At 37.9% G+C, this 13122-nt stretch overlaps 1 protein-coding gene across 5 annotated transcripts in view; it reads right to left on the bottom strand.

Moving 5' to 3' along the window:
- The window catches only part of SETH2 (UDP-Glycosyltransferase superfamily protein), a 32462-nt gene that overhangs the window by 14258 nt on the left and 5082 nt on the right, over positions 1 to 13122 (bottom strand). For all 5 annotated transcript variants that reach the window (XR_016433065.1, XR_016433064.1, XM_090012283.1 and 2 more), the window contains 4 exons: positions 9983 to 10137; positions 8140 to 8230; positions 7919 to 8035; positions 7573 to 7676 (listed from right to left, as the gene is read on the bottom strand). Coding sequence is in view for 3 of the 5 variants with exons in the window: in XM_090012283.1 (XP_089868409.1) it covers positions 7573 to 7676; positions 7919 to 8035; positions 8140 to 8230; positions 9983 to 10137 (467 nt within the window). In the remaining 2 variants the exon portion in view is untranslated. The remainder of the gene's footprint in view (positions 1 to 7572; positions 7677 to 7918; positions 8036 to 8139; positions 8231 to 9982; positions 10138 to 13122) is intronic.

The following is a 13122-nucleotide window of genomic DNA, read 5'->3' as shown; positions in this document are numbered from 1 at the left end:
GTATTGATATATCCAGCTTGGACCATATCTCTTACATAGTGACAATCAACCTCAATATGCTTTGTTCTCTCATGAAAGACAGGATTGTTTGCTATATATGTTGCAGCCTTGTTATCACACATCATGGTCATAGGAGATGAAACCTTCACCTGAAGATCATGAAGAACAGTACGAACCCACATCATTTCAGCAGCTGTTTGGGCCATAGCACGATATTCTGATTCTGCACTTGACCTAGAAACCACATTTTGTTTCTTACTTCTCCATGAGATCAAGTTGTCTCCCAAAAACACACAGAATCCTGTGGTAGATTTTCTATCCACTACAGATCCTGCATAGTCAGCATCAGAATAGGCCACTATCTCCAGAGTTCCACCTTTCCTGAACAATAACCCCTTTCCAGGAGAAGATTTTAGATATCTGAGAATCATAATAGCTGCATTCCAGTGTACCTCAGTTGGTTTGTCCATAAACTGGCTAACCTTGCTTACTGCTAAAGCAATATCCGGTCTGGTCACAGTCACATACAATAGCTTCCCTACTAGGGAGCGATAGCTTTTGCTATCAACCGTTTTTTACGCTTCTTCAAACAACTGAACTTTATGGTCCATGGGAATATTTGCTGGTTTGGCTCCCAACATTCATGTTTCCTTTAATAAGTCAAGAACATATTTCCGTTGAGACAGAACCATCCCTTCACGGCTCCTGGCAACTTCTATACCCAGAAAATACCTCAGTGAACCAAGGTCTTTTGTAACAAAATGTTTTTGAAGATGAGCCTTTGTGGCTTCAATGGTTTTCACATCATCTCCTGTAAGAATAATGTCATCCACATATACCACCATAACAACTATGCCAGAGCTAGTTTTCTTGATAAATAGTGTATGATCGGCTGCTGACCTATTAAAGCCAAAGCGTGACATCACTTCAAACAACTTTTGAAACAATGCGCGAGGACTCTGTTTCAAACCATAAATCGCCTTTCTCAATCTACACACTTTCTGACACTCCCCCTCAACCTCGAATCTTGGAGGTTGTTGCATGTAAACAGTCTCAGATAGATCCCCATATAGAAACGTATTCTTCACATCTAATTGGTACAAACTCCAACCATGTTGAACAGCTACTGAGAGAACAAGACGAATCGTACCCATCCGTGCAACAGGGGAAAAAGTTTCAAAGAAATCAATTCCATATGTCTGAGTATACCCTTTTGCTACTAATCTGGCCTTGTACCTTTCAATAGAACCATCAGATTTGTACTTTATTGTATATACCCATTTACATCCAACAATGTCAGCATCTGTTGGGGAATCAACTAGATCCCATGTATACTGAGATACTAAAGCATCCATTTCTTCTTGCATAGCCAGTTTCCATCGCTTATCAAGTTCTGCCTGCTGATAGTTCAGTGGAATAGTTTCAGCAGATAAGGCTGAAATAAAAGACTTCATCTGATTTCCAATTCTGACATCAGAGACAAAATGAGATATGGGATATAAGGTACATTGTCGTGTCCCCTTTCGTAGAGCAATAGGCCTGTTATCATCATCATGAAGATCACTATTGTCAGTAGAACTTACCTCAGGGGAAGAAGAAGATGAAGGCTCTTGCGGAGATGGAGCTCTACGCACATATACCAATGGAGGATTATGAAATCTGGAAGCGGATGAAGTTTGGTTCGGTAGTGAGGGCACAGACTCCAACGGAAAAGGAGGTATAGGTAAAGGAAAAGACTCAGTTGGATCAACCTGCAGTGGAGAACCGGTACTGGAGTAATATGGAGTGGATTCCAGGAAAGATATATCCGCACTGACATACTCTCGGCGAGAAATAGGATCATAACATCGATATCCCTTTTGATTTTTGGGATAACCTATGAATATGCATTTTGTAGCTTGAGCAGCTAATTTATCACGGTCAGGGCCAAGTTTGTGTACAAAACAAACACATCCAAATATTTTGGGTGAAAAAGAAAAGAGTGGGGCATTAGGTTTTAGGATATGAAATGGAATTTGATCGCCCACAGAAGACGAAGGCATGCGGTTGATCAGATAGCAAGCAGTGGTAATCGCATCACCCCAGTATAACGCAGGAACATTGGATTGAATCATAATAGTCCTGGCAACATCAAGCAAGTGCCGATGTTTTCGCTCAGCCACACCATTTTGTTGAGAAGAATAGGCACAGGAAGTTTGGGGTTGGATGCCATTATCTTGGTAAAATTGTAACAGACCTTTTGATTTAAACTCGAGAGCATTATCAGTGCGAACAATCTTGACAAAAGATTCAAACTGAGTTTTTATTTCAAGAATTAAGGATTGAATAATACGTGGAACTTCAAATCGTTCCTTTATTAAAAACACCCATGACAACTTAGAAAAATCATCAACAATAACCAAATAGTAACGACACTGAGTCCTAGTAGGAATCTTACTAGGACCCCATACATCTGCATGAAGAAGTTCAAAAACTTTATTACTAGACTGACTCTGACTTGAAGAGAACGAGCTTCGATGATGCTTGCCCAGTTGACAAGCTTCACACTGAAATGATGTGGTGGAAGGAATTTGAGGAAAGACTGAACGAAGCTTTGACAATGAAGGATGGCCCAGACGACGATGCCACTGAACAGGACTGGATGAATGTTCCACGGCAGCATGAACATTACCCATTGGATGATGTAGGTAGTAAACTCCATTTGCTTCATAGCCTCCACCAATCTTCTTCCCCGTCAGCAAATCCTGAAAATGACACCCCATCGGATCAAATATTACTCTACAGTTTTGTTCTTTTATAAGGCAACTAACATAGAGTAAACTTAGAGGAAAGTTTGGAGCATGAAGAACGTTTTGCAACTGTAATGAGGAGGATATAGAAATATTGCCCTGACCAACAACAGGGGAGGAACTCCCATCGGCTAATGAGACTCCTCGATGAGCATTAATATCCTTTAGATCTGAAAAAACAAGAGAATTTCCACACAAATGTCTGGATGCACCGGAGTCAATAATCCACTTACTGTTTGTTGGATGTAGGTGATTTCCTGTTGAATAGGCAACACCAGCTACAGGAGGGATGGAACTCACAGAACGAAGGGCTATCAGCTCATCATATTCAGCACGACTGAGGGTGATACTACGGTCACCAGCAGAGATATTTTCATGTACCTTTGTTGCCTCCAGAGTAGTAACATTTGCTTTAGGAGCATAAGAATTTGATGATGAAGAGGTTGGCCTGCCATGTTTATCCCAGCACCGATCTTCTAAATGTCCAGATTTTCCACAGAATGTGCATTGAAGCTTTCTTCTGCCTCCTATACCTCGTCCACGACCTCGTCGTCTGATATTCTGAATATTTCCACATCCATAACCAGAGGAAGCAACTAGAGCAGATGACTGGGTCACAGGCTGTGATTGTGGAAGAGATATCGCAAGTCTACTAAGGCGATTATATGCATCAGCAAGAGTAGGTACATCTGATCCAGTCAACATTTGGACTTTTGCAACAGAAAATTCTGAAGATAAACATGTAAGAAACCGAGCAACCATAGTCTGTTCTTGATGATCTTTCTGCTTCGAGCAACAAAGAGGCCTGTGAGCATTGAGTCTTTCAAACGCAGCTTTTACTGATGCATAATACTGGGCCAAGGTCTGATCTCCCTGCTGTAAATTATATATCTCTTGTTCGACTTGCAGGATACGACTCACATTGGTCTCTTGTGAATACGTATCTCTAAGATTGTCCCACATCTGCTTGGCTGTATTATAATAAATTAAACCATCTGCAATGTGGGTTTCAACACTATTCATGATCCATGACATAACTATGTCATTATCTTCATCCCAGGTAGCATATTTTCCCAATTTTTCAGTGGGTTCTTCTTCCAGCAAGATATGCTTTCTACGATGTCCAGATACTGACATCATGAACGTTCTTGACCACCTGGCATAGTTAGTTTCATTCAACCTTACAGAGGATCCATACGAAAAGGGATTGACAAATGCCTTATACTCTCCAACATGTTCCAATTTGGAATCACATTTCGAACTTTCAGCCATACTGAAGATATACTTCTATTTCAGCAAACAAAAACTGGAGAGACTTCAACCACTACAGGGGATAGCGTGTGTTAGACAACCAGCAGTTGTTCACACACACAAAACCACGACAATAAGAATCCACAACCCACAACAAAGTTACTTTCTCAACACAGTTTCCACGACATTAGTGAACAGCAGCCCATACACATGAGTAATAGTTCCAAAATATAATTTTTCTTCAGCACATCATGAAGTCACGACCAACACAACTCTGTATATGCATAAATTGAATCATACCAGAGGTTGTTCCCAGACATATAGGGCTCGACAGTCATATCTTAATCACCAGCACAGCACAACAAGTGCAATTGCTGTTTCTCCCAAATAGCAGGAAGTCACGACAAGAAATAAACAAATATCGACCAGAAGATTGCAGGAAATCACAGCAACAAGAATCACAGCAATAGGGGATCACGGCACCAGGAAATCACGGCAAGGAATCACGGCAGGGATTCACGGTACCAGGGAATCACGGCAACAGGGAGATCACGGCAACAGAGAATCACGAACGAAAAAAAATAGGAAACTAGAGGCACGCATCCTGTTCCTTAGATCTGATGACAGATCTGGGCCATGACCTTGGTCAAATCCCAGATCTATTATCAGATCTTACACAGAAATCACAAGCAGCTAACCTGAAAAAAAATCTTCGTTGGTGCAGGGAGAAACTCGGCAACAGTTTGATCACGATCGAGTAAGATCCCACGATCGATGCTTTGATACCATGTAGAATGATATAGGATGTTGTACCGAACCCTGGTTAGAGAGAGAGAGAGGAGGAAGGGAGAGAGAGAGAGAGACGGCAGCACATACAGAGAAAATTCTAATTCACTTAATCGACATTAGGGCTCTCTCTATGTTAAATAGAGAGAGTCCAAATTAATAAATTACATCCAAGTCCAATATTTAATAACTTTTCAAATAACCTCCAAAACTAAGAAGATTTAACTTTAAACCACCTACTCTCAACAGACACCAACAACACTACAAAAGTCCAGATCTATCACTATAAACCTCATTTTACTTGAGATTTTTGTTTATAAGCCCAGACAGTGTAAAAGCCAGGGGATGCTGGCCATTGGACGAAAATGGAAGGTTCCAAGTGGCTCATTCATTTTTGGCTTGCTTGGGAAAAGAGACATCTGGCAAACAGATCAATGGATAGTGTGAGTCAGCAGTACAACACACACTGCTGCTTACGTACGAATTAACTTCTGTTAAATCACTCAAAAAGCTTGTGTTTAATAAATGGCATCAACTAATCATCAGGACAAATATGACAACATGAACTTATGCTTTTCCGTGTGCACTGGTCATATCATTCATTGGGTTCATGAAATAGGATGGTGTATGGCATTTTTCTCTAATTGGGATACTTGTCATCTGTAGCATCACTTGTATATATCCGTAGTACAACTTAAGTCATCCCAAAAGAATATAGTTGGTAATCAATTGCAGAAAACATGGCGAACTGTGTTAGAGTATTGTTCTCTCTGGTTCCAAGAAAATTTGAAGGGGATGGGCGAGTGTCCTGGACAAATTTAAGGAGACAATTAGCATTAAGGTGGGGAAAGGTGCGAAGGTGAGTTTTTGGAAAGATTATTGGATCGGACAGGAATCCATATTAACAAGTTATATAAAAGTCTACTTACTGGCCAGGAGTAAGGACATATTGGTTGCTTAATGCTTGGTTGAAAATGGTGTATGAAAATCATCTATGAGAGGGAGTGAGAGTTGATGAATAACTTGACAAACATGAACATTAATGGGGTGGAAGATGATTTATTTTGGAAGTTTGACAATAAACATGAATTTAGTGAATTATTTGCTACTTAGTACTCATATATATATATATATATATATATATATATATATATATATATATATATATATATATATATATATATATATATACAACCTGTTGCTTTTTCAAAATCAAGCTTGAATCTGCCTTCAGCAGTGAGCTAATACAGCCTAGGTGTTACACATATATTGCACAAGAGCTACAGACAAAGTACAGTAGCACAAGAAACTAGTACCAAAGCCAGACCAATCAGGGGCAACTAAAGGACAAAGAGGTACAGAGAGGAACTAAGTAGCAAGTAGAATACCGATCTCATGCTTGAAAATAGAAATTGAAGTCTTCAGAAACATAAATAACACCGGAAAACCTTCAAAGAGTGTCAAGCCACATGAAAACACCACTGGCCAATTCCATAGCAACACAGTCTGTGGTTACAAAGTCAAAACTTATTGTAAAACAAGAAATTAATAAGCAACCAAAAAGGTCTATATGGAACTCCAATTAGTTCCCCAGTTAATAATCAATCTTAAAATGTAAGAAACAATGTAAACTCATCAAATACCAAGAAATAAGTCTTGAAATTTTCTTTTTAAGGAAATATACAAAAGCTCAGTTCAAAATCAGTTGGATTCTCCAAAAATTGGATTTAATCAAGAATTTCATAAGTAAAAGATACTCAGGACTAGAATGACAGTGTGGGATTCTCGGATTCTTCTATGATTTTTCAGATGGATGACATCACCTGCCCACGGACACTATTGTGTTAGCAACTGGATAGATGCATAAAAGAATGGAATCAGAGGGCACATAATTGAGAACTTACAGAAAATTTGATAGGATTGAGAGGACAAAACCTTCAAATACCACTCTTGTGTCTCCAGTATAGTATTATACTGGATCACAAGAGATTGAAAGGGCCAAACTGATAATATAGTGATACCATATACTGGATCACAAGAGAATAAAGGGGTGAAACTAAGGTTGCCAAACTAGGAAGCGATAGCAGGAAACAATACGGGAAGCGAGAAGCGAGGCATTTTAAAATTTATAGGAAGCGGGAAGTGAAGTATCAATTTAAAAGCAAAATATTAAAAAAAATGAAGCAATATGGTAATTGAATAGGAATCGAACAAGAAACAAATAAAAACTAAAATAAAATTGATCGTTCTTGTATTTCGTGATTTTTCAGTAAAAGAGTTAAATTTGTTTTAAAATCTAACAATGATGGTTAGTAATTTAAAGAAAGTACATGAAAAGTGAGTGAAAGCATGAGAGAAAATACATGAAAAACATGAAAAGAAACGTGAGAAAAGCATATAGGAAGCATAGACCATGTGTGTGAGAAGCATAGAAGAAGCGTGGGGGAATCGAGATTCCCATGAAGTTTCGGAAGTGAGGAGTGTCGCGCTTCCGAAGCGAGTTTCCGGGAACCGAGCTTCCCACCTACCTAAGAAGCTTCCGGTAACTCTGGGTGAAACTTATATTAAGTTATAATATGAGATGTAAAATCTTATTGATAGAAATTTCCTTGAACAATAAAGCCAAATGGAATGAACAGCAAAGATATCCAGATGTGAGAAGGGAACAGAAATCCAACTCAAATAATCAGTTATGCAGTATATTATAAAGCCAAGTCTATTGCACAAGCAGAATGATCAATTATACCGTGATAGTCGCTGTAGAAGATTTTCAGAACCACAATTCAGTGCAGAGTCATAGACGATCTTAGTTCTCCTGGCTACATCACGCCAACTGTATAAGTTTTGCATCTGACATCAAAACTTGATGTCAGAAAATAGGTTAACAGTTAAAATAAGTATCAGCACAGAAAGCCAAAAGCAAACATGTAGAAAGTAGCATGGTGAAATTCAAATATTATATTTTCATGTGTTAATAAAGCAAATTTAACGTCATAAGCTAACATGCTGCAACAGCTGTCACAAAGACAAATTAATTTCCAAGGTCCAAAACTAAGGTTATGTGGAACATAAGCAGCTCCAAATAGACTCACACGGTAATGCATGGAATGTGGATCAATCTCCGGAAGCATCAGGATGGCTTTACTAATCGCATGTACCATGTCATCAGGTATGGGATCTGCAAGCACAATCATGTCCTTTGGTAGAACCTACATGTCCAAAGATAGAGAGTGACAAGCAAAATATTATTGTAAACAACATAATAAACCATTCATGATCAATCAAAGGTAATTATACCAAAATAGTCTCTTACCTCTGGAACACCTCCAACTCTAGTGCTGACTGTAAGCAAACCACAACTAGCAGCTTCAAGAATTGCTATGCAGAAAGCTTCAGTAAGGGAACTGCCCTCAACAAGATGCAATCAAGCAGAAGCCATTATCATTCAGAAGCTGCCGGATGAGAATTATACTAATAGCTTGATATAAATCAGACAGGGTTCTAGACTGTAAAATTCCTTCACAAAATGGCAAGCAAATGCAAGTATATTGAGTTATTGACACACGTGTACATAAATACAGACATATACATTTCTCTGTATCGCACACACCATATACTGCATTTTCAAATTATTCTAAATAAAAAAAGACAACTCCAACATATCATGATAAACTGAGAAAGAAAATACAATTGTGATATTATAGTGACATTCTCATGAAAAAAAAATCCTCAAGATTTTCCAAAGGAATATGAGACCCAATTGGCAAGTGCAACTATAACACCTATATAGTGAGTGAGTGAGTGTGTGTGTGCATTCCATCCATGTGTTCCTGCATGTATGCATGCACGTGTACATACATACAAATATACAAATACATAAATATATATATATGGTTTATATTTGGTACTAATGAAGGTACAGAACTATTGAACTGGAAATCATCGGTTCAAGCTGCATCATCTTAATCTAACCACATAGATGTGTCCGGCATAGTTTGTTTGCTAATGATCAAACCATGGATCATGTTTTTTCAATGTAAAAATCAAGGTTGTCAGACTAGGTAGTGGAAGCGGGAAACGATACGAAAAGCGATGCATTTTAAAATGTATAGGAAGCGGGAAGCGAGGAATAAAAAAAGCAATATAAGAATTGAATGGGAATCAAAATGGAATACAAATAAAAACTAAAATAAAAGTGCGTATTCTTAAATTTCATGATTTTTTACTGTAAAAATTAAATTTTTAACAAAAACTAAAAATGATGATTGCCAATTTAGAGAAAGCACATGGAAGTGAGTGAGAAGCATGAGAAACACATAAAAAACTTGAAAAGTAGAGAGAGAAAACATATAAGAAGAATGGATGAAGCGTGTGAAAAGCATAGAAGCGTAGGCGAATCGAGATTCCCATCAAGTTTCGGAAGCGAGGAGTATCGCGCTTCCGAAGTGAGTTTCCAAGAAGCGGCCTTTCCACTTATCTAAGAAGCTTCCAGTAACTCTAGTAAAAATACAATGTTTTGAGTTGTGAAATTTTGGTAGATTGTAGACTGTTGATTTTTGAAGCCCTTAGAAAATGTGCTTACATGTCACATTCACATTATTCAAACCTCATTTTCTACTAAACAAACCTTGTAGATCACATCCATAGATCCGATCCAAAAAAAGTCTAAAAATATGAAAAGAAGGTGATTTCTACTCAATAGTTCCGTAGTCTGAGATTTTAAGACTACACAAACACAACTCAATGCTTCAAAATTACAAAGATGCACTCGTGGAGATGTGAAATGATTCATAAGGCTTCAATTCTGCACTTTTTATAAAAGCCATAAAAATTCTAATCAGGTACAAAGTGATTAAAGAAAAAACAGTACAAGACTGCATCAGTAAGTCAACCGTTTAAGTAATAAAAACAACTATCTATTTAATAATACAGGCAATGGAACATGGTACAAAAAATTGAAACAGACTACAAACATGAAATTTGTTCAGATTGTAGCTTAATAGAAGGCAATTATATACTATATAAATGACAATGCCAATTATAATTCGATTGAAGTAATACCATGTGAAACCGGAAAAATTACCATGCCCCAAGTTGAAAGAACTAATTTACTTGGAAAAAAAATTACAAGTCCACAACAAACCACAGAACATTACCTATTTAAGAAAATATGACCACGAATGAGGACAGATCGTACTTGTGCATGTGGAACTGCACCCACCATTTCAACCCTATCTTGTAGAGAGTGCTTTTCCCTCATCTCCTCCAATCGTACTCGCTTAGGTCCATCCCCTCCAATTATAAAGTAAACCTTAAACAAAAACGGGAAAAGTTTTTTTGTAACTAGATAAATCTTTTTATTTAACACATTGATGCATCTTACAATCCCATCATCCATTGAGTGCCCTTACAAATTTATCCGTTAATATAAAAGGACAAAAAGAAACTACAGGAATCGGTAATGCATCAAGAAAAGTGGGGGAGAAAAACAGTAACTAGTGTAACAACAAACAACAAACAACAACAACTACGCCTTCATCCCAAAAAACAGTAACTAGTGTCATAACTTAAAATTCATAAGGCATTCTTTGCATCGTCGTGTTTAAATGCAAGTGAGTACGAGGAGGGTGTAATGAAATATGCGGAAAAGTAAAGAGTGCTCTAAGCACTTACAACATCCACTAATGAACAAACAACAAGGGCTAATACCCAAACCCAAAGGGGACAACACAACATAAAAATATAAATGCCTCTTATTGAAAGAGAGAGAACTCTCAAGAGTGAAAAATACAAGAGGGGTTCACCCCTATTTATACACAAAAGGAGGAGGGGAGGAGTGGCCATATGGCCTTAAAAGAAGAGCCACCTAGGGGCTCCCATGGAGTCGTTGGGAGCCCCCAACGGTCACAAATGTGACCGTTGGGGGCCCCATCGACTCCATGGTGGGGCCCCTATTAGGTGGACAAAAAACCAAAAAAAATAAAAGATAAAAAATAAAAAAAGAAATATACAAAAAGAAAGAAAAGAAACAAGTACCCCTATCGGGTACTTGTGAAATGACTAAAATACCCCTATCGGGTATTTTAGATTATACAAATATATATGTATATAAATATATACATATATATGAATTACATATATTTTAACACCCTCCCTCAAGCTTTACGGGGATATAACCGAAAGCTTGTTAAGGAGAAACAAAAACCGAGGAGCTGCAAGAGCTTTAGTGAAGAAGTCCGCCAACTGGTACTCTGATGTGACGTAAGGTAGTGCTATGGTTCCTCTTAGGTATTCATCACGAACGTAATGGCAGTCCATCTCAATATGCTTAGTACGCTCATGGAAGGTGTGATTGCTTGCAATATAGATTGCGCTTTTGTTGTCGCAACACAGCTTCGAAGGAGTAGAGATGACAATGCCCATATCACTGAGAAGGCTTCTTAGCCACACAAGTTCCATGGTTGTAGTGGCCATAGCACGATATTCTGCTTCCGTCGAGGACAAGGATACTTTGTGTTGCTTCTTGCATCTCCAAGAAATCATAGAGTCACCTAAGAAAACACAAAATCCGGTAGTTGAGACTCGGTCATTGGGATTTCCTCCCCAATCTGCATCAGTATAAGCAATTAAATCAAGGGACGAGGCAGAGGAAAGAAAAACTCCCTTAGTTATGGTATTTTTGATATATCTGACGATCCTTAAGACTGCACTCATGTGCACAGTTGTGGGTGCATGTTGAAATTGACTGACAGAGTGAACGGCATGAGCAATATCTGGCCGTGTGATGGATAAGTAGGTTAGAGACCCAACAAGTTGCTGGTAGGGAGTAGGATCCTCGAGAGGTGTTCCATCTTCCAACCTTAATTTTGCATTGATGACTTCTGGGGTTTCTGTCTTCTTATCGTCGGAAATACCAGATTTGGAACAGATGTCAGCAGCAAGTTTCATCTGAGAGAGAATGTACCCTCGAGAAGAGTACGCCACTTCAATTCCTAAAAAATATCTTAAGAATCCAAGGTCAGACATATCAAAATTTTCTTTCAAAACCTTTTTAATATCATTAATGTCTTTCTCATCACTTCCTGTGATGATCATATCATCAACATAAAGTAGTAAAATAACTACTGAAGACCCTGCACTTTTCACAAACAAAGCAGTGTCAGTATAACATGAACGAAAATTCAAACTTGTCATTACATTACTAAATCTATCATGCCAAGCCTTTGGGGCTTGTTTTAAACCATATAATGCCTTTTTAAGTTTAAGAATTTTATTTTTACCAATACATACTCCTGGTGGGGGATCCATGTAAACTTCTTCATTCAATTCGCCATTTAGAAATGCATTCTTAACATCGAGTTGATAGATAGGCCATTTTTTCACTGACGCAATAGCAATAAGAGTCCTAACACTAGTCATTCTAGCAACAGGTGCGAAGGTTTCTTCATAATCTATACCATATTCCTGAGCATATCCTTTAGCAACTAACCGTGCTTTATAACGTTCTAATGAACCATCACTCTTGGTTTTAATTTTGAAGACCCATCTACATCCTATTGATTTATTTCCAGTGGGTAACGAAGTTATTTCCCAAGTTTTTGCTTTTTCAAGGGCACTAAGCTCTACGTTCATGGCTTCAACCCATTGGGGAATATTTTTTGCCTCATTATAGTGTGAAGGTTCATGAAATGAATGCAACGCAATTAGACATGCTCTATATCTAGGAGTTAGGGACTCATAGGAAACAAACCTATTAGGAGGGTTGGAGATCCGACTGGATCTCCTTAAGGATGTTTCTTCAATGTTGGATCCTTGAGAGTATTTTTCTAAGGCACTTATTTGAGTTTGTTGACCACGCCTAACATATGTTTGGATTGGTCTATTATTCTCATCTATAGCATTATCAAGAGGAATTTCCTCTAGGTCATTCAAAGACTCATTAGAGATTTCCTCTTCTTGAGGAGTCTCATCTTCTTGAGATAGAAGATCAAATAAAAAAGTATATTCACTTTCGTCAATATCTTTAGTTTTCACAAAACCATTTTCATTTTCCAAAAATGTTACATCTTTGGATACATAGAGTTTGTTATTTTTCAAGTCAAAACATCTAAAACCCTTTTGATTTTCTCCATAACCCAAGAAAACACATTCAATAGCTTTAGGAGATAATTTGTCCCGTTTATGGGTAAGGACAAAACATTTACATCCAAAGACTCTTAATCTATTGAAGTCAGGTATTCTTTCAAATAGTTTTTCGTATGGAGATGTATTTTGTAAGGATGAAGATATCATTCTA

Source organism: Nuphar pumila, chromosome 7, assembly GCF_984573655.1.
Source record: "Nuphar pumila chromosome 7, dmNupPumi1.hap1.1, whole genome shotgun sequence".
Classification (NCBI taxonomy): Eukaryota; Viridiplantae; Streptophyta; class Magnoliopsida; order Nymphaeales; family Nymphaeaceae; genus Nuphar; species Nuphar pumila.
Note: the sequence above shows the minus strand (reverse complement) of the source record. Positions and strands in the feature narration are given on the sequence as shown.